The sequence below is a fragment of the Varroa destructor genome, unplaced genomic scaffold (assembly GCF_002443255.2).
Source record: "Varroa destructor unplaced genomic scaffold, Vdes_3.0 BEIS01000001.1, whole genome shotgun sequence".
Lineage (NCBI taxonomy): Eukaryota > Metazoa > Arthropoda > Arachnida > Mesostigmata > Varroidae > Varroa > Varroa destructor.
The window spans coordinates 20,025,623-20,050,273 of NW_019211454.1; the positions used below are offsets into that span (position 1 = coordinate 20,025,623).

The 24,651-nt window shown below is 38.8% G+C and overlaps 1 protein-coding gene across 2 annotated transcripts in view; it reads right to left on the reverse strand.

Annotated features, from left to right (window-relative positions):
* Positions 1–22,827, reverse strand: part of LOC111251227 (uncharacterized) — a 45,566-nt gene extending 22,739 nt beyond the window's left edge. The window contains exons 1-2 of one of the 2 annotated variants that reach the window (XM_022807628.2): positions 22,288–22,827; positions 21,430–22,203 (exon numbers count right to left, since the gene is read on the reverse strand). In XM_022807628.2, coding sequence (XP_022663363.1) covers positions 21,430–22,036 — 607 coding nt within the window. In that variant the 5' untranslated portion in view covers positions 22,037–22,203; positions 22,288–22,827. Of the gene's footprint in view, positions 1–21,429 lie in introns of both variants that reach the window. The other variant, XM_022807621.2, reaches the window with a different exon arrangement.
* Positions 22,828–24,651: the final 1,824 nt, after the last annotated feature.

A 24,651-nucleotide genomic window follows, 5' to 3' on the forward strand; every position in this document is an offset into this window, starting at 1 on the left:
CCGGTGGCCAACAGCGAAGCCAAGAAGCTCTCACTGTCACTTCTGCTGGCAGTTACCGTGCTACTTCAAATGTTAGTAGAAATAATAGTAAGGGGTGGTAAGGAAAACAACTATGCTGACCAAAGCGGGATATTCATTGCATAGAACTATCGGTCCCACTGATGACCATAGGGGATCGCAAAGGATTTTTGCCTACGCTGACTTGCGCAATCGTTTTTAGCGGGTTAGTGCAGTATTTGTGTAAATTACAAAGAGCTTTAATTCGTAATATTCTTTCGGAGGGCTTGTTCGACGTACGCCTTTTATAATGTTTGGAAAGGGCCTGCAAAAGTGACCAGAAAAGTATCTGGAACAGCTACTTTTGCACTAGGAGATATAAACTTCACTGTTGATTCCTATATAAATTTCCTGATCAATAACTTTTTTACGCAATCTTCCCAATAACGGCGGAGAATTTATAAAGCATATAAGTGTAAAAATTGCTACGTTTCTTGAGCTCTACGCTTGAGGGTAGGCACGCAATTGAATTTTCAACGTAGACAGATAATTGTTTTTCTCATGTGGCCAAATGTAACGTTTCCTCTAAAGCGCACTTGAGAATTGCTGGAATATATTGATATTTTGGCATTAGCTAGTTTCTAAGGGGCCTAACGCCACCAGGGACTTTGAAACTTAAGGTCAGCTCCAAACTGAATACCGAAATGTCTTTAAAAGGCCAACGATCCCACAGCGACGGCTTGATCGCAATAGAAGCATGAACTAATTAACGGGACACTAAACATCTGCTACTGATAACAGAGTGAGTAAGGGAAGTGTAAGGAGTATTTGAATGAGAGCAAGTAAACGGAGGAGGTATTGCATTAGGGTGGTAGAATAACTGCGCTTTGTTTGAGTATGAAACTCGGATTCAAACCCGAACGATTTAGGCTAAATTAGAAAAATAAAAAAAATGATAGGTTATGTGCGATATGTGGACGGTTAAGTTAATCAACGTGGGTGTTTATTGGCAAACATGAGCGGATCTTGGTTATCCTTTTATAGCATTTTTTTTTTTTATTTCATCCATGCTCTGTAACTTGAACTAGAAAAACATTTTCAATCGAGCTTTGAGGCACAACTTTTGAACTAGATTGTTCTTGGGATATCGATGGAAAGACAGGCTTCTTAACCCTGGTTCTTTCAAATTAAGTGGATGAACTGATCGTTTAAAATCAACTTATTGCAAAGTCCCTACTATATCTACTTTAATTGAAAACCCATAATAGTAATACATATCGGTACATAGCTAAATCGGGTCGAAAGTGGATTATAACTGTGAAATGTGTGCTTGTCAAATATTTATAATAGGATTGTCTATGTCGGTAAATATATATATATCGGGAAACAATTAAATATATCAGAGTAGAGGGTTAAATATAGGGAAACTATTTTCGAATTCGCGATTTTTTTTTAACGATTTTAGTTACGACTAATTTTCGAGGGCTAAACTTGAGCTCAACTTTCCAAGAAGATCCCGGTTGGACAGTGGTAACGCCAAGCAAAAGTGCAATTGAAGGTTCGTTAAAAGGGTTCACTTGTCTGGCCCGGTCAATGAGATAGTATTATCATGTTTTTACTCCTGTGCAATTCAAGTTTTCTTTACCACAAGGATTTTTGATTTTGGTAGCTATAACTCTGGTTCCCTTTCACATAGCATTGAGAAATAGCAACATGCGCCTTTCAATAATCATCAGTCTGATGGATATCGTACTTAGTTTACCGTGCCTGTATTTATTAAGCTACTAGCTGTTGCGAAGTTATGAGCCGAAAGTTTAAACTTGTTCGTAAGTTTTCCTAAAGGATCTCGAAAGAGTAAATTCGGAAAGCTAACATTTGATGTATTTGTTGCTTAGCAAAGCCAGAGCCCTCAGACAATAGGTATGAAATGACCCGTTCTTCGTGAGTATTCGTCATGTAGGGCTTCTTTGAACTCTGCCTCCAGTACCGCTTGTCAGTTCAGTACCGTTCCCACTCTACATCCTTACGCCTTGGTCTAAGCTGGCTAGACTTGCTAACGTTACGAAACTGGATGGTACAACTGCATTGACATGATTGACGAAGTCGTTATACTAACAAAATTCCTTGATATTCCCTAAGAATGTCAAAAAGGCATCCGGTAGCCCCAACTGGTGTATCACACACATTTTTTTCAGAATAAGGGTATTCAGGTCTCTTCCCGTAGCTTAGTGCGTGCTAGGTAGTAGGACCTCTTCTATAGGAACTAAGGCGCAGCCTTATAATTACATCTTTTTACTGTTTAAATACTGTTTAGATATATTGTATTCGGCCGTTACAAGCGAATCCGGCAGACCTTAAAATTGAATTAACTGAATGAAACTCCTGACCGAAAACCGGTTGAGTTTACTGTAGAGAAAATAAGATCAGAAGAAAGAACAATAGAAACCTATTTTAGTCTTGAAGATCAACGCTTAGTAGTCAAATGTTCGTTTCTTGAAGGCCACAGCGCTGTGGAGATTATTATCAAAGCTTGGTTAAGACACTAGGCAAGGAGGCCTTAAGCAAAAGTATAATACGTAGATGGTGCGAATGTTTCAATAACAGAGATTCAAGTGTTGAAGACGAGGAAGGATGCCACGACCTTAACGACAAGCACGCATTACCGCACTTGTGGAAGCTTTTTGCGGAGCAAAGCTCCATTGGCCAAAATTAGTATTTCACATGTAACGTAGGGCAGAATTATAGCCCAAATACACAAAACGCAGCCCGGAAAAAAATCGAGTTCGGTGACAGCGTTAGGAAGGTTCGCACGTAAATGATGGCAGTAACTGATATCGACATTAAAGGTATGCTTGCCGAAAGTGAGATGATAAATGTAGCCCGCCGTCTCGAGTTCCTCGAAAGTTTTATGGAACGTTAATACGGCAATCAAAAGCGCGCAGCTTGGTTATTTGATGACAATGTCAGACCTCATCGCCATGCCTCATGTTACTTCCTGGATTGAGCAAAGGTATATGCAATGTAGGCTTCAACCCACTTATCTTTTCCTTCTAAGTTCATGTGGCTATAGGGCTAGTGATGTTCTAAAAAGGGAACTGGTAGGCGAGCATACCCCATTGTCAATTTATCTTAACAAACCACAAATCGAGAAATTTTATATGGAAATGCGGATAATACGTATATGGCTGTCCAGAAAGTATCGCGGCGGATCTGCACAATTGGTCTTGTGCCTGTTTTTTCGTCGACTCAACTAATTTTACTCTTTAATACTATATCCAGCCTAACGTAAACTGTTGCTTTTTGGAACGACTATAGGAGCTTTTTTAGTGCTCACTGATCGATGCTGTTTCGAATACTAATGCTAATAGAACGCACTGTGACGCGAGTTCTATGAGACATTAGATAGCCTCTGGCCAACCTATAATGGACGTCGCGACTGATAGAGCCGGTAAACCTATTGATCCTGTGTTTGGGAGATTAGCAAGCTTCACGATTTTTATTTGCACGGCTCAAAAATTACTCGAAAAGCACCTCTTTACGCACTTTTCCGCTATTTTTCTATAGGTAAACCGATACAATCTTAGATTTATGGTAACGGCCATACGGCGGCCATATGGTTACAACAATGGCGGCACAGATAAAGTGGCTAGCCATAGACTTTGCCTCACGCCTGTATTGCTATTAAACATATTTTACTTTATCTGTGTAGACGTAAAAGGCTAATTATATTTGTAATAGAGGTAAAGTCGAATAGCGGCCAGCTATTTCTTAATGGCTGTAACCTAATAGTTTCTCTCACAGTATAGTCTAAACATAGTTAATACATGTTGACCATATTTATTTACGTAACATAAATTGAACACACTTGTTTATGCAACACAATTTTCACAGAGGCATATATTTGTCCATTTAATTAAGCATATATTTATAATAGAGTCAACATTAAATAGCATCTGTATATTGCTTAAGAGCTGTAACCTAATAGTTTTTTCCACAACATATAATAGTTTTCTACGCAACGCACATTGAGCACCTGTTCTACGAAAAAATACGGTTTTCACACTGTTGATATATCAACGCGGACGACGCTGACGGCCACCCTGGTGTTCGTAGGCACGGCACTATCTTCATACACGGAACATGAGAATAAAGCTAATGCCGTCAGTTTACGACCAACCAAACGGACATTACGCTTTCTGAGTGGAAGCAAACATTTGCCTCTAGCGGGAAAAGTACTTGGCCAATCGGCCTCATCCTGCGCACGAATTTTCCCAGGATGAATCTCTAGCGATTCAGAAATCAGCACAATCCAACCACCTGAACGGGTCGCTTTCGACCCGACAAACAAAGAAACTTCGCACAACGACGAACTTTTCGTAGCGCAAGAGACTCGTAGAACTGTATAAGGGCAACTGTCAGAACTAATAAAAAAAATATTAAGAGAAACAAGCGAACAAAAGTAGAGACTAGATATGGCGAAAAAGACAGTTGTACAAGGCAGATGAAAAGAAAACAAAACAAAACATTTTATATTAATGATATTCTGTATTCTAAGTTGGCCAACCAGTTAACAATATTCCTTCGGCAATGAGATGAAAGAGATGAGAAGAAGAGGCATTAATTGCGTAATGATTGTGACGAAGAAGAACCTATTGTAACATACCGGAATGTTCTGAGTTATCGTACCACCGCTTTTAACCTATGTATTAGGTTCTACAAAGAATAAATAGTATAATTGGATGAATGAAACGAAACAGAGTCTGGGTTCGCTAGCAGAAGTGGGGAAGTTTTATACCATGTATTTTGAGTAAACGTCATAAACAATCATCTGAATCAATGGCAGAGCTCACACTAGCGAGCCGCCTGTGTTGCAAACGAGATTTCTGTACATAACGGTAAACAAAATTCATATATATACATTTTGTTTATCATTATGTGCAGAACGAGGCGAAGTAGACGGTCCATAACAGGGATTATATAGAAACGGTTTGAGAATTCCGAATCAAACGACGTGTAGCTTGTTGATGTAGGAAGTATTAGCTGCTTTCGAAGCAAAAGTACCAGGATAGTTGGATATGCTCTAATATTAATAGCTGTCCACTTTTTGCATATCCTAAGTTTTCGCTCTTTTGAATCTGAGCTGCTGAGACTTTCGATGCGTCCAAAGTGTAGATCCGCTGGACCTTGTGTGTCTGACACGTTTGAGCGTAACTTCAAGGAGTCTACGATCAGAAATACTGCTTTACCCATAGCTACTGCTAAGGATGTCTTCACGAGCTTAGAGAAGGTATTATAGAGAATCACTTGCGAGCGGATTAGGCCGTGAATCAAAGCCACTAATGCAAATCCCAGTCACACGCCATAAACATGACCCGAAACGTACTCCTCTCGGCACACACAAACACTCTTATTTAGGCAACTGCATTTAGATGCAGCCTATCAGCCTATATATATATATATATATATATATATATAAGCTTCGAGAAACAAAGAGGTTAGACTATACCTTGCGTAGAATGGATGCTACTTCTGAGCCCCCGTCCCAGGAAATTTCCAGGAACTATCTTAAAATGCGTTTTATCGTCTTGTATGATGTATAAGGTGCGGGGGGGGGTGTTTAGGCCAACACTCGCCAAATGCTTTAAGACTTTTCTATTATGTGGGCAAAATTGTATTTTTGAAGAAATGTTTGTTGAAAACACTTATACCTTTGACTTACATAGACGCACAAGAGAATATGATGTGCGCCAGAAGCGGAACAGTACGTACAGGATTAGCAGCGACCTGATGCGAGGAAGCCAGCCATTTAGCAAGCCTAAAAGAAGAATGATTCTCTTTTGAAAGAATACTGTTATTATAGTTCAAAAGAACTCATTTTATGACCGTACACTGCCTATCTATCAGGTCAAAGATCATAATCTCTTTATCATACATAGGTCTATATGAAGTTCTGCACAATGTGAAGCTAGATTTTAATTGGCTCAAACATTAACATGTCTGCTAGTTTAATCTCATTTGAGATGTGGTGAGAAACAGTAGCCGTGTTTGTCCAAAACCAACCTAAGCGCACTGAAGTCTGTAATTTCGCTATAAATAATTATCCATCGTATATTCTATCCTATCATTGTGATTATCCGCAATGCGGTGCATATTTAGACAAAAAAAATTATTAGGTGTGAACGATACGTCTTACGAATACAGTCGTCCAAACATCTTTCAAAAACAATTAAATGGGACACCTTGTCGAACACAACAATGGTTGGTACAAGTGCGAATAGATGATATTTTGGCTTAGCTTGACATACATACGCATATATATCCTCTGTTATGTATGCGTATGTAGTTATACTCTGAGGCCACTCTCTCCTTTCCATTTCTCCTGTGAAGTTAGCATCGACGACATAAGGTTTCAATGGTCGAGGTGCTATAATCCACATAGCTCCTTTTCACCCTATGGCCTATCTAGCTCTATATCTAGCCCATAAAGAATCACGATGTAATGAGTTCTATAGACTATATTTTGTTCTCAGTTTGCCCTTGATATAGTAGCTTTGAGACAGGCATAACTGGTAAGAAAACGAGCCAGCTGTTGCTTCAAGTGAACCTCGATAAAATACTTTGACGTTATCTATGGTCTTCCTTCGCCTTTCCGTATTCTTTATTTATAACTATCATCCCATAGTATTACGCTTAAGACATATCCGCTGTTCTAATTAAAGCTTTTAACTATATGCAGGATTTGTCTGTTTTAATTACAATGTACATTTCTCCTTATCTATCGGATTTATGCTAAAAAATCTAGCTTTACCTAAAAGGGGTCTTTGACATTTATAATTTTCAAAAAAAGATCAGTTTCATTCTATTAGGGGGTGTGCGGACGCTTTCGTAATTTTGTAGTATGGTCAGCTATGACATTTACGCACCTTGTGAATGCCACACTGAGCTGGCCAAATGCACAGAGACGCTCTCCTCTCTATAGGGTCTCCCCTTCACAAATTTACAAACAGATCATTTATAGGGAAATCCATCTTCTTCTGTGCCTTCTCTGATGGAACAATGCAAACCTGAGCAAAGACGAAAATAGACACAAACCTGGGTTATGAGAACCGAATAACGAACTTACGACAATTCGCGTATTGAACTTGCTTATTGGCAGAGGAAGCGATGTCAAGTGATATCAGTGTATGAGAATTATTCCCAAAACTAAATTAAAAGTTCAAGCTAACAACTTCAAACTCGGAATTGGTATTGAACTTTTAATGTATTGCTTAAAGAACGTTTTTGAAAACACCAAAAAACGTTTTTACAATTCTAGAGCAATTCTGTCGAATCGAGCGGAACATTTGAGAGGTGTATAATGTCAGCAAAAAACATGAAAATACGAGGTCCAGCACTGACGGAAAATCTTGCTTTGAATGCCAAGGTTTCTAGAGCTGCGGCTTTTGATTCTTTTATCTGAAATCGATTGCCATGTCTTCTTAGCTGAGCTCGAAGGACAATGTCAATGAACGGATTTTTTTAGTATAGGCTAGGGGTTTTTCGATTTGTATGCCTAGTTTTTTGTTCCTCATCGTTAGAAAAATGTATTTTGATCGCCTAGTAGGCTGAGCGACAAAAACTGAAAAATATTGTATAGTGCTAAATGAGTTTTAAATGCATCCAGTAGAGAAGTTCCACATATATACACACGCGTGTAGCCAAAGTGTTTTTAAGCAGTACGGTCAACATTTAGCTGAATGATGGCGTGAAACTTCTAGGATAACTGGAATCCTCGTAAAGAAATGGCAGTGAACGCCAAGGAATCGGAGTAAGAAATAGCCTCTCACAGGAGGGGTTCGTTATTCGTTCTGCTACTGTTACTGCTGAAATCGACTGCTTGCTTACAGACGTTTGTTCCATTCTATCTATAGTGTGTAGTAGCATTTTATCGAGTACTGTCAAACATCACCTCCTGCGAGGTCCGTTCAGTGTACAAACACCGACCGACGAACCCCTCGTGCTTCCTCCTGCTCAGGCCGTGCTTCCCTCTCGGTAGTAAATCCTCATTTCGCGCGAAAAACGCGAACGACGTGCTTGGCTTTGTGTTGAAATTTCTTACTAGTGACTTAGTTTCTATACATGGGTCTAAGTCGTCTTGAACGCGTTGACTACATGTTCCCTATAACACTAACGTATTTTACATTACCGATTTTGCTTTAAAACGGCTCTGAGAACGCCAACACAACGTTATATTCAAGTTATACGAGCTTTACCACACAATACAATTAGCAATTTATTTCTACAAAGGATTCTTACCAAAACTTTAAAGAGACATCATTAGCAGGATTAGGCTATATTTGTATTTCTTATGGGTAAAATAAATTAACACTGATTATAGCAGGGTCTTTGGTAACTTGTGCCGTGTTTAATAAAGTCGTGCTTGCCGGCCTACTGCGATAGGCAACTGTGAATAGTTTTCTAACACTGCGAGATCGGCTTGTTTACCCCCTAGAAACAACACAGGCAACGCTCAGAACAGATGTATACGCAGAATAGCTACTTGCTAGTTGCTATAATGCACCAAGGTTTAAGCACCAAGATTTCAGACCATCCATCCCATGTCACCAGGTTGTGAACCATAAATCTTATATTACGCTGTCAGCACTTTTGTATTTGATACATGTCTGAATTTTGACATAAACGGCCCAACTGTAGGTACTGCAATGAATGGCTCTACTAATTTATGATGTATTGTACTTTGGCTAATAAAATTTACATATCTGTGATACTTTTATATAAGTAGATAAATAAAACTCAGTTTAAAAACCCAATTATCAATTGGCTCTTGTTCTAGATACACCAAAATGGTTGCCTATCAGTAAATACGTTAAAGTCAACACTGCTTTGCTTCGTTCTTTCTATAATTAAAACACATAAAAAAAAAAATAGAATAATCACCTGTATTGTTGGGATGTATTTGAACGGTTCGACAATCTACTTTAGATGCTGTGCATAGCAACCCAAGCCATTTTTCTTACGAAAAAAAAAATTCACGCACATCTGTTTGTCAAACACTGCGCCAGTATTCAATCAAATGTAAGTCTTCTATGTACTTCGATAACGCTGAGTGTAAATTTTAACTAAAGAAAGTTTTATGATACTGCACACCATGAACGCAATAAAGCACATGCCTATTTAAGCCTTGTTTTTGATTTTGCATGTACCTATTTAAGAACCTCGCATTATCAAACATTACTTCGTGAATAAATATATCATGTTCTATGCAGGAATCGGAAATTACTAAAGGAATGTAGTAAGAGCAGATAGTGGGCCACTTATTAGTGGAAACCCAGTAAGGCCGGCCAGCTGAACGACTTGAAACCATTAAGTAAAATTTTCTTGAGTACCATCTTGTATTTTTGCTTTTCTACAGGAATTACACCAAATTTACACATAAATAAATTAGACAAAATATTTCAGAAGATAGCAGCCATCTTGTTACCACCAACTGTAGTGGTGACATGTAAAAGGAGTCTTCTAGCAGGACAAGGATGAAGCATCGTTAACTTGCAACACTGTACAATTGTATGCCTCCAATTGGAGATTTCATACAGCTACCTGCGAACCTATCCTGGCGGTATTTGGATTCGTGGGTGTTACGGCTTGGCATATTTTTGCAATTATTTTTGAGATTCTTTTTAAATTATCGATACTTTTTCACTCTCCTCAAGGCAGTATTTCACGATTTATTGTAGCGGTGAAAATTCAGGTACAAAAAAGAGCAGGAGTGCTTCGGTCGTAGGTACCCTGGCAGAAACCTATATTTCGAAACGCCTCCCGTGACGTAAAACCTCAGGGGAGATCGAGTGACCTAATGGGCTATTACAGAATTCCTCTGGGAGCAACGTGAAGCTGCTGCTGCTGCTACTACTACTATATTCTACTCTTACGCGAGAGAGACACAACAACTTCGCCAAGGTACATAAAATCGGTGAAGTATGATCGCTATTGCAAAACACACCCAAAGATACGATGTGCATTTGTTAACGCACTTCTAATCCGTTTAGCCTTAGAGATAAACAGAGCGGCATTATCTATTGTCTTCTAGAAGAGTAAGGGAAGCTAATTATTAAGGCGATATTACAATTCAACATAACGATAACTTTCGACCTGCAAAATGCACCGCGTTTGTAGGTTACTGAGATTGAGCTGTCATCATGCATCATTTTTTTCACTGAAATAGGCCGCTCTCAATCGTAAACCATAGGACTATAGTATACCCAGCTTTTGTACCTGCAGATTGCAGATAATGTTATTTAAATAAGAAAGGTAAATTATTCAAGTCGCTCGGGACTAACAAGGGTATCTTTAACTAAATGATAAACGTTTCTAATAAGTTCAGTCGGAAAGGACTCGTGCATTAATGAAATTAGTCATTCAGAAAAAGCTTCTCAGCATCAACAGAGCCGGATTGAATACGCTTCCGCTTGCATTTTGCTTACCGTAAGAAGTTGTAACGAAGAGACCCAAATGCAATAGAATAGCTTGCAAATGTCTGGTATTGGAATAAGGGGGAATGCTTTGGGATGGATTTGTTAAAAACTCTGTAGAACCGTATAATGTTTTCATTAAGAGTATCTTGGGGGTTTCGGTGAAACTTTTATGAGTGTTCATTTATATACGCTCTTATATTATATGCTAAAACTAAGGTCGAAGAACAGGGATTATGAAATGAACAGGGATACTAATTTTCAAATAAAAAATATTCATGACAGAGTCTCGTACAGGTTAGTCGTCGTAGTTGAGCCGATCGTCGGGGAGTCCTGCTTTTGCCAAGGGACGTATAGAAGAAGATAATGTAGAGCAAATCTTACCTCAACGATAGCAATACCTTCATGCAATATGAACTTTTTTAGAATTAAATCTTTCATTTTATTTCTTCAACACTGTTTAGATTAAAAATGACTGTTGTCTAATATACCGTTTCCACTGTCACATAGGCTCATAGGTTTATTTAATTCTAAATTGGCCCTTCAAAGCGACCGTTCTACAAATGAGAAATAAACCCTCAAAATCTGTATTTAGGAAGAACTAAGCTATAGGATAATACTCAGACATTTTTAACGCTGGCGGAGAATAGTCGCAAAAAAATGTTTTTCGTAGCAATTAAAAGACATCAATAGCATTAATACTACTGCCGGCAAGATAGTTGTCGCAAATAAAAAAGGAACTGTCATATCCAGTGAAAAGTACTACCCTTAAAGTGAGAAACGCTCGATACGGACTTGCCTAAATTTTCGAAACAAAAGAGTAAACGTGCAGTATAAAAGTACGCACAAATCTCTTCCGTAACAGCTTTCTACCTAATCTATATTACCATATCAAAAGACAAAGTAAGGTACACTATGTTAGAATTAAAAGAAGAGTGGAGCAATATTACGAAAGTACGTGTTCTTGTCCGTTCCCAAAGTTGAGTAGTTAGTATTGAATCCAAAGCAAAATTTTCGACAACAGAAATAAGTTCTAATGTAAGTGTAAAGCTAGCTGCTTTGTCGTTCTGTGTGTTTGGCCGTTAGCCTTGAAATCTTGCTAGCTATTATCAACCATAGGACGATAGAGGCAGACATGAAATTAGCAACGTTGGTTCGAACTTCCCTTGTTGTCCTGTATGTGACTTTATAGGGCAATATATGCGTGGGAGTACATGCTGTAAGCCGAACTAGGCTAAGACGACAAGGGAGCTGTTAAGGAGCGTGTGGTAGCGGGCCTGCTGGGCCTGGAGAACACAGTGGTAGTAGTCCTGACTAAAGGTAAAGGGACACTAACATCTCTGAGCTTTATGAGGGGAGAAAAGAGAGTAAGAAATAGGGGGGTGGTAGAAGATATCCTTACAGCACACGGTGTAGGATATTGTATACGAATCATGGTAACAGCCCAAAGAGATCCAAAGATGGTCAATATCCTGTGCACTGTATATATATATATATATATATATATATGAAACTTGACCACATTACGTCTTCTGACTAGTAAACGGCTTGATGCATGCACCAAGAAAATAAATTATTTACTTAGAGTTACCAATTTCGAGGCTACGGAAGATCTATGGAGAGCGCTTCATCCGTTTATATCAAATGGTCCCAAAGGTTTCAATGCCAAAATTGCAAGTTTTTAGCGCAATCAGATACTGCAATTTTAGGTAGTATTCTATAAAATTAGAGCTTAGATAATGCTATATTAGGTAGTATTATCTAAGCTCTAATTTTAACATGAACACAACGTTTTCCAACATAAGCTTTGTTCCTAAAAACACTATATCTACGTAATTATGTTCAGATAGCACGAAGAGGAGTTAAAAAAATAAGCCTTCCAGTTAGAAAAAGATATGCTTGCCGTTTAGAAAAGACCATGTAAACTAAGAGTTTATGAACTGGTCATTATTAACCATATGATATTCTTCCTTTACATTTTAAAACCAAAGCCCGTAAGATTTATAGGCGAAGAGTAGCACTCTACTAGGCATTTGCGACGCGAACCGTTGGCCAACATCACTAAAGTGATTAAATTGTTTAAACAAGACCAAGTGTATATATATATATATATATATATAAATGCGGGCATATCTTTATTGTTAGCTATATTAGCTAATAAAGGTTTACTATTTACTAAACTTATGTTATTATAGATGTTGGCTTGCATAAAACGTATTTCGCATGTTGTATCTAGATTTTTATATTGACTTTATAGGGCCGTTAATCAGACAGGGCCATACCCGTATGAAAATATGCAAGTTAACGACCTCGGTCTCAGGCTCCTAACCCATACTGTTGCTCTTATTCATGATCCTAAGATACGTGCTTGTCAGACGACAATTTACCTATTTACGCCAACGCCTATTCTTTTGACCAAAAGGCATTAAAGGGTTACAGGGTCTGCCGCTTCTTTTACTAAAAGAATGTAGTGTTTGTATGAAGTGTTAATGTATAACAATGTAATTATATAGTCTCCATATAGGCGAGCAAAGATGAACAAAATCACTACTATATATATATATATATATCAAAAGCTAGACGTAACATTCATCCAGAACGGATTAAGTCCAGGAAACAGTTAGGTTCGTTTAATCTTTTGTGCATCAAGGATACGGCAACCTCAGCTCATACAGATCGAGTATAGTTCCTTGGCTATTCAAAGTCACTTTCCCTAAATGAGAATATAATATGCCATTGTTCTATACCTTAGGCAGTATGATATAACGATTTCTAATATAAAAACATGGCCGATATTTTCGTTGTTACTTAACAATGAACAAAAAATATGTTTAAATAAAAATAGAATTATGCTTCAGGAGATCTATCGAACGATATAAAGGTTTTGGAAAAGCCTTTAAGTAAGTAAAAGTCTTTAAGTAAGCTCAACTTGAAAGTTGACTTATCCGTTATCCAATGGAACTCTGCGCAATTTTAATTTTCGCTTTGAAGCACAAAACGTAAGTTTGATACATAGCGTTATTGCCAAGCCTAGTAAATACGCCGTGATATACAATACAGACGTAAAAACAAACAAAGTACTTTACAAATTATAACTTTTACGAAAATAAACGAGTCGTAAAGGAAATAAGCAGTTTTTCTGAATATAAAAAGTCGGATGTGTCAAGTTTTATCTCTCGTTTTTTTACCAAGTTCTACAGCTAAACTTTAAACATTTACTCGCATCAAAATATCAGCACGTTTTGTAAATAAAGGTGTTTATCTGAGTCGTGTAATTTTGCCCCCAAAATGATTCATTATTAAAATAAGGCCTTCACATTGTAGAAGACAAAAGGAAAATTATGAGGTCTACCTACTTTTGAGACGCACCTTTGAGCTTCCATGCGTAATTCGCAAGTAAGCAAAAACCCAGGAAGAAGTAGATGCGAAATTTTTACTCTAGGAGCTAATTTACTTTAGATGCCAATTTATATTTTATATATTAAGCGATCTATTTAACCAATTGACGCCAGAGAATAGCTTTTTCTGCTTTAACTTCAATGGTAAACAGCTGTATTTCTTATACATTTCTAGACTATTGCCAAGGAGTTCGTGCAGCTGCTGATACAATGACTGTTCCGATTAATTTTTCTAAAGCATATATTTATTTAAGCACAAAAGTAAAGTAATTTTTACATAGGTGCTCAACTTTGTGCTTTTTCCAACCTTACAACAACAAGCATAACAATATTAACGATACCTAATTATTATATCATCTATACCGATCGAACTTAGCATCCGCTGATAATATTCAACCAAATACAAACATCTATCAAAGCAATTTGTTTGGCAGTTATATAATATGTAATATTGCCAACGTACATGGTGGTACAAAAACAAGATGTAAACACTACTACTAATAAGAGTTATCATCATTCTTATCGGGTCTTGTCGGCACTACAAACGAGACTAGACAATATTATAATTTCCTAAAGGATCCGTCATATCGTACATATAATGAAATTATCGTTTGATCGGCTTGCAATTTGGACGATAAGTTACCAGGAGCAGCTGGTTAAACTTTTCCTCCTGAAAGCAGGCAAAATAGCACAAAACTGGCGGTATGTTCGCGTATGAAGCTCGTCAACCTGGGCTCCCCTGCAGCACTTTCAGTATCTGTTTCTGCCATAGGCCAGCTAACTTCAAATAGAAATGCTAATGTGTACCATTGGCAAACGCACGGGGCGTTTCTTCTTTATCGATCGGGTCCTGTTTAACAAATAGTGTTTACATTTTATCACTCGTATCCTAGTTTCGCCCAGCCAGGATAAAAGCGTCCATTATTTTTAAGCTGCGCGGTGACCGAATGAGTCCGTAATTAAGTTTCACGTTTTCTGCAAATTTTGCCGCTGTACCCAAGACAGAAGAAATCTATTGAACTTTGAAAGTATGCCGAACAATACGACAAGAGAATTGTTTTTGGGAATTCTCGAGCAGAGCAAAATAACGATCATAATAACGTTTGGGGAAAATTCCCCAGAAGCTGTAAAAAATCTTAGTATAACTATTACTGCAGAATAGAAACAATATGGGAAGCGCAAGAAGAAAATTTAAAGCACTATAAATTAAATTATGCAAATAACAGATACAAAGACGATGAGGATTAAATATCAAATCGGGTTAACATAGCAATTCGCAAGCTCAAAGCTTATGGGCTTGAATGCTGGGTTGCACCTATCAGTGGGACGTCACAAACATAGAATTTTAGAGAAATGAGTGGCGTCACGTCAATGACTTAACGTGGGGCATGAATATTTAAAGGTTTCGTACTTCTATTCAGCTTCTTCGTCATTATTTTTTACCGCCTTAAAAATTAACATTTCTGATTAGCGCCAATATAGGTTCACAAGATCAGGACCCCAAATTGCGCCCGAATACGAATAATCAAAATATCGACTTTCAATATCGATCAAACACCAGTTACATGTTTGAAAATCAACTATATACTTTTCGATAATTTTTTGCGTGAAGACGCATCATTTAGGCCTGAAGGGTGCATCATTAGGGATCTGAAGTTTGAGTCCTGCCTCTGACCAACATCTTTCTGTATATTTACTCAGATAGTAAGCACATAATTGCATGAGTTGAATGAAAAGAAATTGCAATATAATATCAACAATAACAACATTCTTACAATAATTTTTAGCTTTTATTTATTCGGGCGCAAAGGTTAAATTAGACATTAACCAACATAAGGTTAAGAATTTAAATAAATTGAATTACATCTAAAAATTATACTAATAATAATAGCAACGGAGGAGACCTTGATAGTAATTGAAACAACTAAGCTCTACGCTTGCAGACAAAACGAAAAATCAAGCTGTTACGACAGTCTATGCGATTACAAAAACAGCGGCAGCTGAATATCTGTAAGACATGGTGCCGGAACAGCCAATAGCTACACCAGAAAACCTATGCGGGAAGAGGGCTGCAGCCAGCTAGGAGCTATATAGGAGCTATAACATTAGCTTGCGACCGTAATAAAGCTTAAATCGCATTTCGAGCAGGGGAACGGCATCGAGTAGGACGGCCCTTCAGCCTCATGGCAGGATAGAGCAACGAGAGGAGCATGTCCGAGGTTACCAAGCAGCCGACCACTAAACTACGCCAATGGTTGGTTTCGGGGGCTGCAGGCTTACTGCCAGTTATACGTCCGCGAGCAGAGAATATAATAGTTGCAGTAATAAGAATAGTATAAAGCGCAGAGGATCTTCGTCGTTATGCGGGTCGGCAGAGAAGGCGGTTTTGAGCTGCGGCCAGCAGGAAGTGTGCTTGTTCAAGATCCACACACACACACTGGCGGCAGCACTTTTATTTTACGGCTTTTATATCGTTTTTCAAGAGGAGTCCGCCCTTCGTAGAGGAAGATAGCTACTTTGCTGGATTTGTGGTCTATGGGGCCGCGAGATTTTGGTGGTATGCCATCCGAATATGTTCGTGAAGCTCAAGTAATGCTTATAGGGATATCGGTATTATTATTTCTATTATGATTTTGTTAGATGTTCGATCGCATATGTATTGGCTCTAAAAACTACCTCTCGCTGCTTGCCTCACGAACCGAGACAGCTCATCCCTAATTGTTCGAATCCCCAATTGAGCAGGACCTCGATTGCAGAGCAATTTATTCACAATCTTTGTCAAAGCAGTTACTTTAACCTCTTCTTGAAGTGTTTAATTTCGAATGAACTTATGAATTTGTTTAGTCCACTTTTAAAAGCGGATTTTTTGGATAGCGTTTTCGTTATTTGTCGTTCATTTGCCAAGCTTTCGCAGCTTATAGTTCAAGCCTTCTTTATCTGTGGCTTTCATATGATGCCGCTCTCTATTGTAACCGTTGGACTTGACCCTCAGAGCACACCGTTGGTTTGTTTTCGAAGTATTACAACACAAGAGTTCTCTCTTGTAAAAGCATAGGAATTCAATTTCTGCTGCTTTTCTGTAGATAAACAATGAATGGGTTCATAGGACGGGACCTAACAGGTAGTGAGCCTGCTCTTCCTTAGCAACTTCATTTCGAGAATCTCGATATTGCCATTTTCAATCAGCTTTTTTTACACGATAAATGTGCCATACCAAGTAGATGGATATAATCTTTTGATTGCGAAAAGAAGAGCGAGTCTCGTTCGATGACATGCATCTGCGTTTTTCTATTAAAAAGATTAGATTTTTCTAGTGCCACTACGAAAAACAACTCGCTTAAATCAGCTTCACGTTAACGCATGAATCTCCTATAATTAATATACATATAATCATATGATAGATATATATAAGTTAGTCAAAAACTTTTATGTACACTGTATGTAACTTCCTTTGCTCTATACAATAGACTTACAACAAACTAATTTCAAAATCATTCAATTCCAAAACATTCAAAGGAAAAATTCCGCATAGGTAGAGTGTCCTGAATCTGCTCAGGGCTTTCGATAATCTTCTGCCTAAGTGTCTACTAGCCTACACAACTGGTTTTGAATTTATTCACACAACAGCTGAGGACCCGTGTTCTTTTTTACTTTACGCTAAAAGTACATATTTTATAAAAATTTTGGCATTTTTTTCTTAGGGAATCTTACCTAGGGAGATAACGTAGCAGACTGCAGGGGATATTAACAGATCGGAAAAATCGATTAAGCGGTTTTTCGCGACAACGCTATGTGCTATGGGCCTTTAGTATGACAAAAGCTAATTACTGGTCTGAATACAAAATCGATTGACACAGTGGTCCTTAGCTAAGGTTCAATATGAGCAAGGTAATAAACTGCTACTGTTCAGTTACAGTTTTCGCAGCGGTAAGCCCCTTATGTTTCTTACGCTTATGTTTATTATGTAATGGGGATGTGGCCCGCAAACAGGCACAAAGCAGATGAAGAGGTTAGAGATGTACACAGACTGTTCGCTTATTTGACGCAAAGCAACTGAATAGTGATATTGTTTTTATCTCGTGTGTAGCAATGCATTTTCGTTGCTCGTCTAGTCAATGTAGGGTTTTCAAAATCAGGAACAAATATTTCAACAAAAAAGAAAAAAATGACTATAATACTGACTCTTAGTAAAGGCGCACGAAAGCAACTAAGGTAGTTATTTTGACTGGCTATAGGTTACTGAATACGAAACTGAATATCAGAGCCATTCCTGAGCAAAAGCAGAATACCCATCTAAGTTCTTTTCAGCCCAAGCAGACGGTCAATTTATAGCGACTGAGTGGTATTCTATCCTCACTGATATACCAGTGAATACGTGTGAACCCCTCGAGCCTTCCTCTCCAGGGTAATCGCATGAGTCTCTCCCACGAACAAGGTACCCCAACATTCATGTTCACCCTCTGGGCTTCCCTCCACCTCTGACCGACGGCCACAGCTAGATGACAACGCGGACTCTTTGGCGATGATCAGATTCAACTGTTCCAATGCCTGTCGTGAACGCAGTAGCTTGAATATGCTCGCTTTATCAGTCAGAGGGAACAAAAGTGCAGGTACAGTGAACTGCTGGCTATCAACTAGGCCCGAATAGGAACTAACTAATAACATTTTTTATATTTCTAGTTCAGAATCACTGAACAGTGACACGCTGAAGCCATTATAATCTTTTTCTCAGCTATGGAATTGGAGCTGCAAATCCCCTGCTGTTTGAATCGGGAAGTCTGGCTGAAACGGATTAGATAAGATAGCAGCCTTCCACCGGTTGTGTACAAGATATTATTCGAAATTAATAACATGAAAGATCGTGATACATCGATTTCAATCATTACAGAGTGATGCAGTAGGATCTATCATGGCGATCCTTAAACATACATCCCCCTCACTCTAGTGCATAGATAATGGCGTACTTTCAATAATAAAAGTTAATTTATCTAAGTTCGAGCATATTAGAGCACATCTCGAAATTGAATTCCATTGAAACTAAAGCTCTAGCTCAAGTGCAACTTCATTCAAGTTCATTTAGATAGATGTAATGTAGCCTCATGTGCTTGACACTCTGCTTACCCGCTATTATAGGACGGCTCTATCCGTTAGTGGCATTTATAGAAGACTCTAAAACCTAAATTTGTCACAGTTATTGCTGTATCAGTTCTATATTAAATCTGACTTTATATAGAAGGGCTTTTGTACCAAATAGAAATTATAGTGTCTTTTACCGATCCCTATTGTTCACCCGATTTCGAAACTTCATAGCTTTACTAAAGGTAATGGATTATAGCTTTTGTTGATGCATGCTAAGTTCGAGAACTTTGCCTTGGGTGATTAGTTTGCATACCACATGTTGTCTGAGTTCATATTTACTTAGAATACGTCACAATAAAATATATACAAGCCATTCTCTTGCCGGGTCCCGGAAAAGCCATTGGCTCCGCTTATGTTAATCTGCGCGTCACGTATTTACTAATATTGGCAGAAGTTGTCCACTGTTCAATTTGCCAAGAACGCACACTCTTTTAACGCACGCCGAATGAAGAGATGAGCAGGTATGGGATAATATTGTGACTGTAATGTTGGCTTTTGTTGTTGGCCATGAGTCGCTCAGAATCCTTATAGTGCCGGTAGCAGGAGACGAGAAGCCAGGGCAGACTCTGTAAGCGTTGCCACTCGTTCACGTTCTCTTTGTTGGTTTACGAGCTCGAAACAGCCATCGCCATCGTTGAGGTAATAAAATGTTTGTATTTTTTATCTCTCGCATTTTTCGAGTCTCCTCTTTTGTGAAGCAATAAAAGCAAAAAAATTATCTGCAAGGTAGCGCGCACAATCTAAGATGGCTTTAATTTTCTTAAAATGTTACCTCTAGCTAATGCGGCCAGCCATGACTAGATCAGGCTGCACAAAAGGCAATGAGGTTCCACCCCTTTTTACTGTGTCATTTAAGGTTGTTTTTTCCTAAAGTAAACAACGTACCAGGCTAACACTTTTTCGCTATTATTAATTAAATATGTTGAAATTAAGGTCACTCTCCCAGTCAAATCGAATTTAACAGGTTTGGCTAGACCCGTCGCGGTGCAAATATACTGTGCATAGTGCGAAGAATACTTACAACCTGAATATTATCGATATGGCGTAAAAATTTCTGAGCAGGTCACTGTGTTAGCATCTAGTAGATGATTTACTATGCCGTCGTACTAGAATTGAAAATTATACCATTTGCGCTATGGTAATGTAGTTCTATCGAAATATAACAATAAAGTACGCATTTTTTTCATTTATAATCAAAAGTGTGTCGTCGAGACAGAGGTCAGTACCTCGTTCACGTACACCGCACTTCACGAAGTAAATTTGATTTTTCAAGGAAAAAACACTTTTTTGATTGCTACGCTAACCTGAGCATTTTATTGTTGCTGGCAACCAAAATGGTAAATGTTTTTATTGAAATTAGTGCAAAGCATAACATATTATATATAGGTGGTAGAGCCGCACCTTATTATATATATTCCGAAGGCTGTTCAGCCTTATGCGATATCGGTTGCATATTATTATCAAGAAACACTTGATATTACAAGTATATGGATTTGGAAACCATGGTACATTAAATACTGGCAAAGCTCCAGTGCGTTGCCCTGTTGGTATTAAATTACTGGACAGCAGATTGCTATTCAAAACCTAAGAGACGATGCTAGGGTATATACCGCAATAAGCATTTTTGTAGCCTTTTAAGAGGCTTAAACCAATGTTAGATAAAACGTTTTTTTCCGTCTAAAACCATTGAATGGTGTATAGTAGTAAATATGTACGTTAAAACAGAAACACCCGTAGATACATATTATATATTTTGAAAATAGCGATTAACTCTGTATCTATTCTGTTACTCTAAAAGATGGAATAACAGTTTGAAATAATAGGAGCCTGATTACTACCATTGGTGAAGAACACAAAAGCAGAGGAGCTTTAATGGCGCATCACCATGCAAGTTAACGTATAAATTAAGTTTCGCACAACAGCTTTATCATTTTCTGACAATGATCATATTAGGATATGAGCCTTCAATCAAAACGAATTACTCGAGATCGAGCTTATGTTAGCTGGTCTCCCTATTCAAATTCGTTCTTAACACACGGGCACAAAAGTCTTTAGCGCAGATAATGCCGTCTTATGAAGGCTTACGTTTTAAATAGATGGAAAGTTCTTCAGACAACAAAGACTTCATGTAATGAAGTCAGTATGAGAGCCATATGTCAGTCAGCTTTCTAGGCTCCCAATGTGCAGATCTGAACTAAATTCTTCCTAGTTATAATGGCATTAGTATAATAAATATTTTGCTAAAAGACTTTATACAACATTTCGTAAAGAAACACAATCCCCGCATAAAAATAGTTTTATAAGTAGAACCTTTCGTGTGACAAAGGATAGTAGGATCTGATGACACAAACCTTAAAAAATCAATATAACACTTCGAACAAAACTCAGCATGACTAAAAGCTTTCAAAGTATTTTAAATAACTAACCAGCGATGGCCATCCAAGGATAGAAGTTGGGAGTGGGTCCTGCTGCTGCCGCTGCACTCGCTGTCGCTGCGGCAACGCTAGTGGCACCTGGCGAGCCAGCCTGACCGCTGGTCGCTCCCGCCCAGTTAGAGTCGAAGCTACCGAGTCGGCCTCCACCGCCTGTCTGGTAACACCCTGCTAAAGCAGCGATATCTGGCCGTATGTCTTTTATAAATGAATTTTTCTGTGTATCTAGCCCTCCTGAGAGCGTGGAGTTTATTGAATTGACGTTAAGTGCTGGCGACTGAGCTGTCGCCGATACAGTTGAGGCTTTGTAATCATACGACGAGCTCTTGTCCGTTTCATAAGGCGGTGATTGACGTTCGGAACTGTCCGGACGCGTGGAAACACCGTTGTTTTGTGGAGTACCAGGTTGACTTGGCTGGTTGGAGTGCGGGTTCGACGCGACGCCATTTACTGCTGAACCGCCTACAGCGGCGTAAGGAGGCACAAGGAGATTAAACCCGCGGTATTGGTCCCCCTGGGATGTAGGAGATGAACTCACTTGGCCACCCTGGTTACCGAAATACCCGAGTGGGGCGGCCGTCGATTCAAAATACGCATTCATCACGGGGTAGCTTGCTTTTCGTTTCGAGTACTCTTGGCCCCTGCGTTCAAAAACTTGTACTACGTAAGATAGACCGCTTTAAACACTGATGCTTTCCTTCACGAATTACAGATCATGGTGAAAAGCCCTTCTAAATTTCCGAGACGCATATTTTCTTTCCGTAGACACTGTAAAATCGAACACACCTTAGCACTTACACAAAAAATGATGACAATCGACGTACTTGATACAATTGCTTATAATAAACTCACTATTTACACGTAGCTAGGCAAAGCGGCATCTAGCTTGAGATTCACGTCAAAAACGCTGAGATTGGCACTTTTAATACGTATATCGGTTGCAGGTGGTGGCTGAAATTTAGCCAACCTCTGTTTCAAAATTGTGGCATTTGTCCGCTAGGCCTCACAGCGGATCGTTGCAGCGCATGAGAGACGCTCGGTGCGGTACTAGGTACGCGGCGTTGTCTAGAGCACCCCCAAGCATGCGGCATGTTCACCTCTGAGCTGCACTGCGTCAATGCTGAAGCAGTGAGCTTTACTTGATCGTCTTAGCTTATGGAAGCCGCCGGAATTCGGCGCGCGTATCAGGTTCAAACGCTGCGGAGACTCGCAGTTTTCACACAAAAGTCGCGCACTTCGATACCAAAACGCGTATCGTTTCCTGTTGCTGATTCCGTCTGTTGTACAACGCACATGCAGTCCGCAACGATCGCTATTCGCCCGATTTTGCCACTAATTCTCACCAGAGTTTGAGTCGTGGCTCGACTCGCCGGCAATAACGCGTATTATGGCACATAAAGAACCCCTAATGGCACCATTACCCAAACGCTAAGAAAAAAACGCTAGGCTCCGCCCCTTATCTTAAGGACCGCCTGTGCCGGTGGCGCCCCCTGCTCACTCTCAACCATTATGCAGAGCGGGCCAGGGATGCTGGACGTATGTGTTGTCGCGAGTTCTTTAACTGCCAGGGAGCGTTAACAAACCATCATAGTATGCAAAAGCAATGATCGAGATCGTAGAGCACGGTAGACTTGTCGTTCGCGATGAGATTATGACGAATTTTAATGAGCTGCTTAATGAAGCTTTATATAGATACCAGAGAGCTTTTGAGAGGGAATCGCTTACTTAGAGGACTGCGGTTGTCGTTCGGGGTTTGGAGAAGCTACAGCCAGTAAAATAGATACCATGGATTAAATCAAACGCGTGTTACATTTAAATCGAGCTAAAAATGCTCTTTTGTGACTCTATCTACATTAGCCTACAGATTACCAGTAGCAATCTGACAGACACATGAGCATCACGATATTCTTGCTTTGTAAGGTAACCTGATAGTTATCGTTTTTACGTATTAAACAACCGCTTTCTGCTACCTAATCGTTAGAACTATTCACTGTAATACACATTTACCTCGCGTGTACTTCGGACCGCGGTGTGAAATCTTTTTATCTTGTTACGTAATTATTGAGACCCAATGACAAATGTTAAACGAAATATAATGCGCGTTAGACTAATAACTGGGCGGACATTTTCGCGAAGCATAAACAATTTAACAGATTAAATAATATTATCTTTGTCGCAGGGCTGTAACAGCAAAGGTAAGTGTCACTGAAGGAGCCATTGTAAAAAAGAACAATACAAATAATTTTTCTAAGCTTTTAAGTGAAAAGCCAAAAGGTAATCGGTTGAGAGCCTCAGGCAGGCTCGAATTGCCCGAATATTTTTCAGGTGTCTGTACTTACGACCTAAAGTTTTATACAAAAGGCCTGAAAATCTCGGGGACATTTTCCATTAAAAAATTATATTGTGCAATTCCTTGTTCAACTAAGCACTTGAAAGGGTATCTTCATCCTAAACACTCATCGAACTGTGTTTACAAATTTTATCGACTTTTTAGAAGAAAAAATATTTTAGAACGGAAAGAATCGCTTAATTTCTAATATTTTATAGTAAGCTTTAAACACATCAGTGGCAAAAATCTGTCGGTATCTACATGGAGCATTGTGTGTATTAGCGAAACATTCTTAGTCTATTCTGGACAAAGAGGACCATTTGATTTAAACGCATACAGCATACGCCACTATCGTTTGGCAGAGGTTCTACAGTCCTCTCTGCGTTTTTTACGGATTAGATCACTTTTAAGTAAGGATGATTCTATATAATGTTCATCTATTTTATTAGTTCGTACAACTTTTTCGCTTAGGGCAATGCATTATCAAGTAAATACGTGCGTTCAGTCTTATAAAAGTGATGCAGTATTTGCCACACATTTCTACTAGAATAACTACTTCGCTCTGGCTAGACACTCTCCCTGTCTCCTGGAAGAGCGGAAGTTTTATAATATCGTTCATTTCTGTGCCTGTACCTATTTTTATGCTTAAACTAATAACTAAGGATCATATCATACTTTTTCATGCAATTTCAATTAAGATTGTAATTATTGCATGTGAAACTGTCTAAAGGGAAATTTTGTCATATTGCTCTCCTGCCGGCACGTTTTTACCAATGAGCCAATAGCTTAGACAAAGATTTTGGCAACTCACCTTCAAATCAGCTGTTATATTTAATGTATAGGAATGCATCTTGTGCAAAGGCTGCCATCTATATGTAACTAAAATT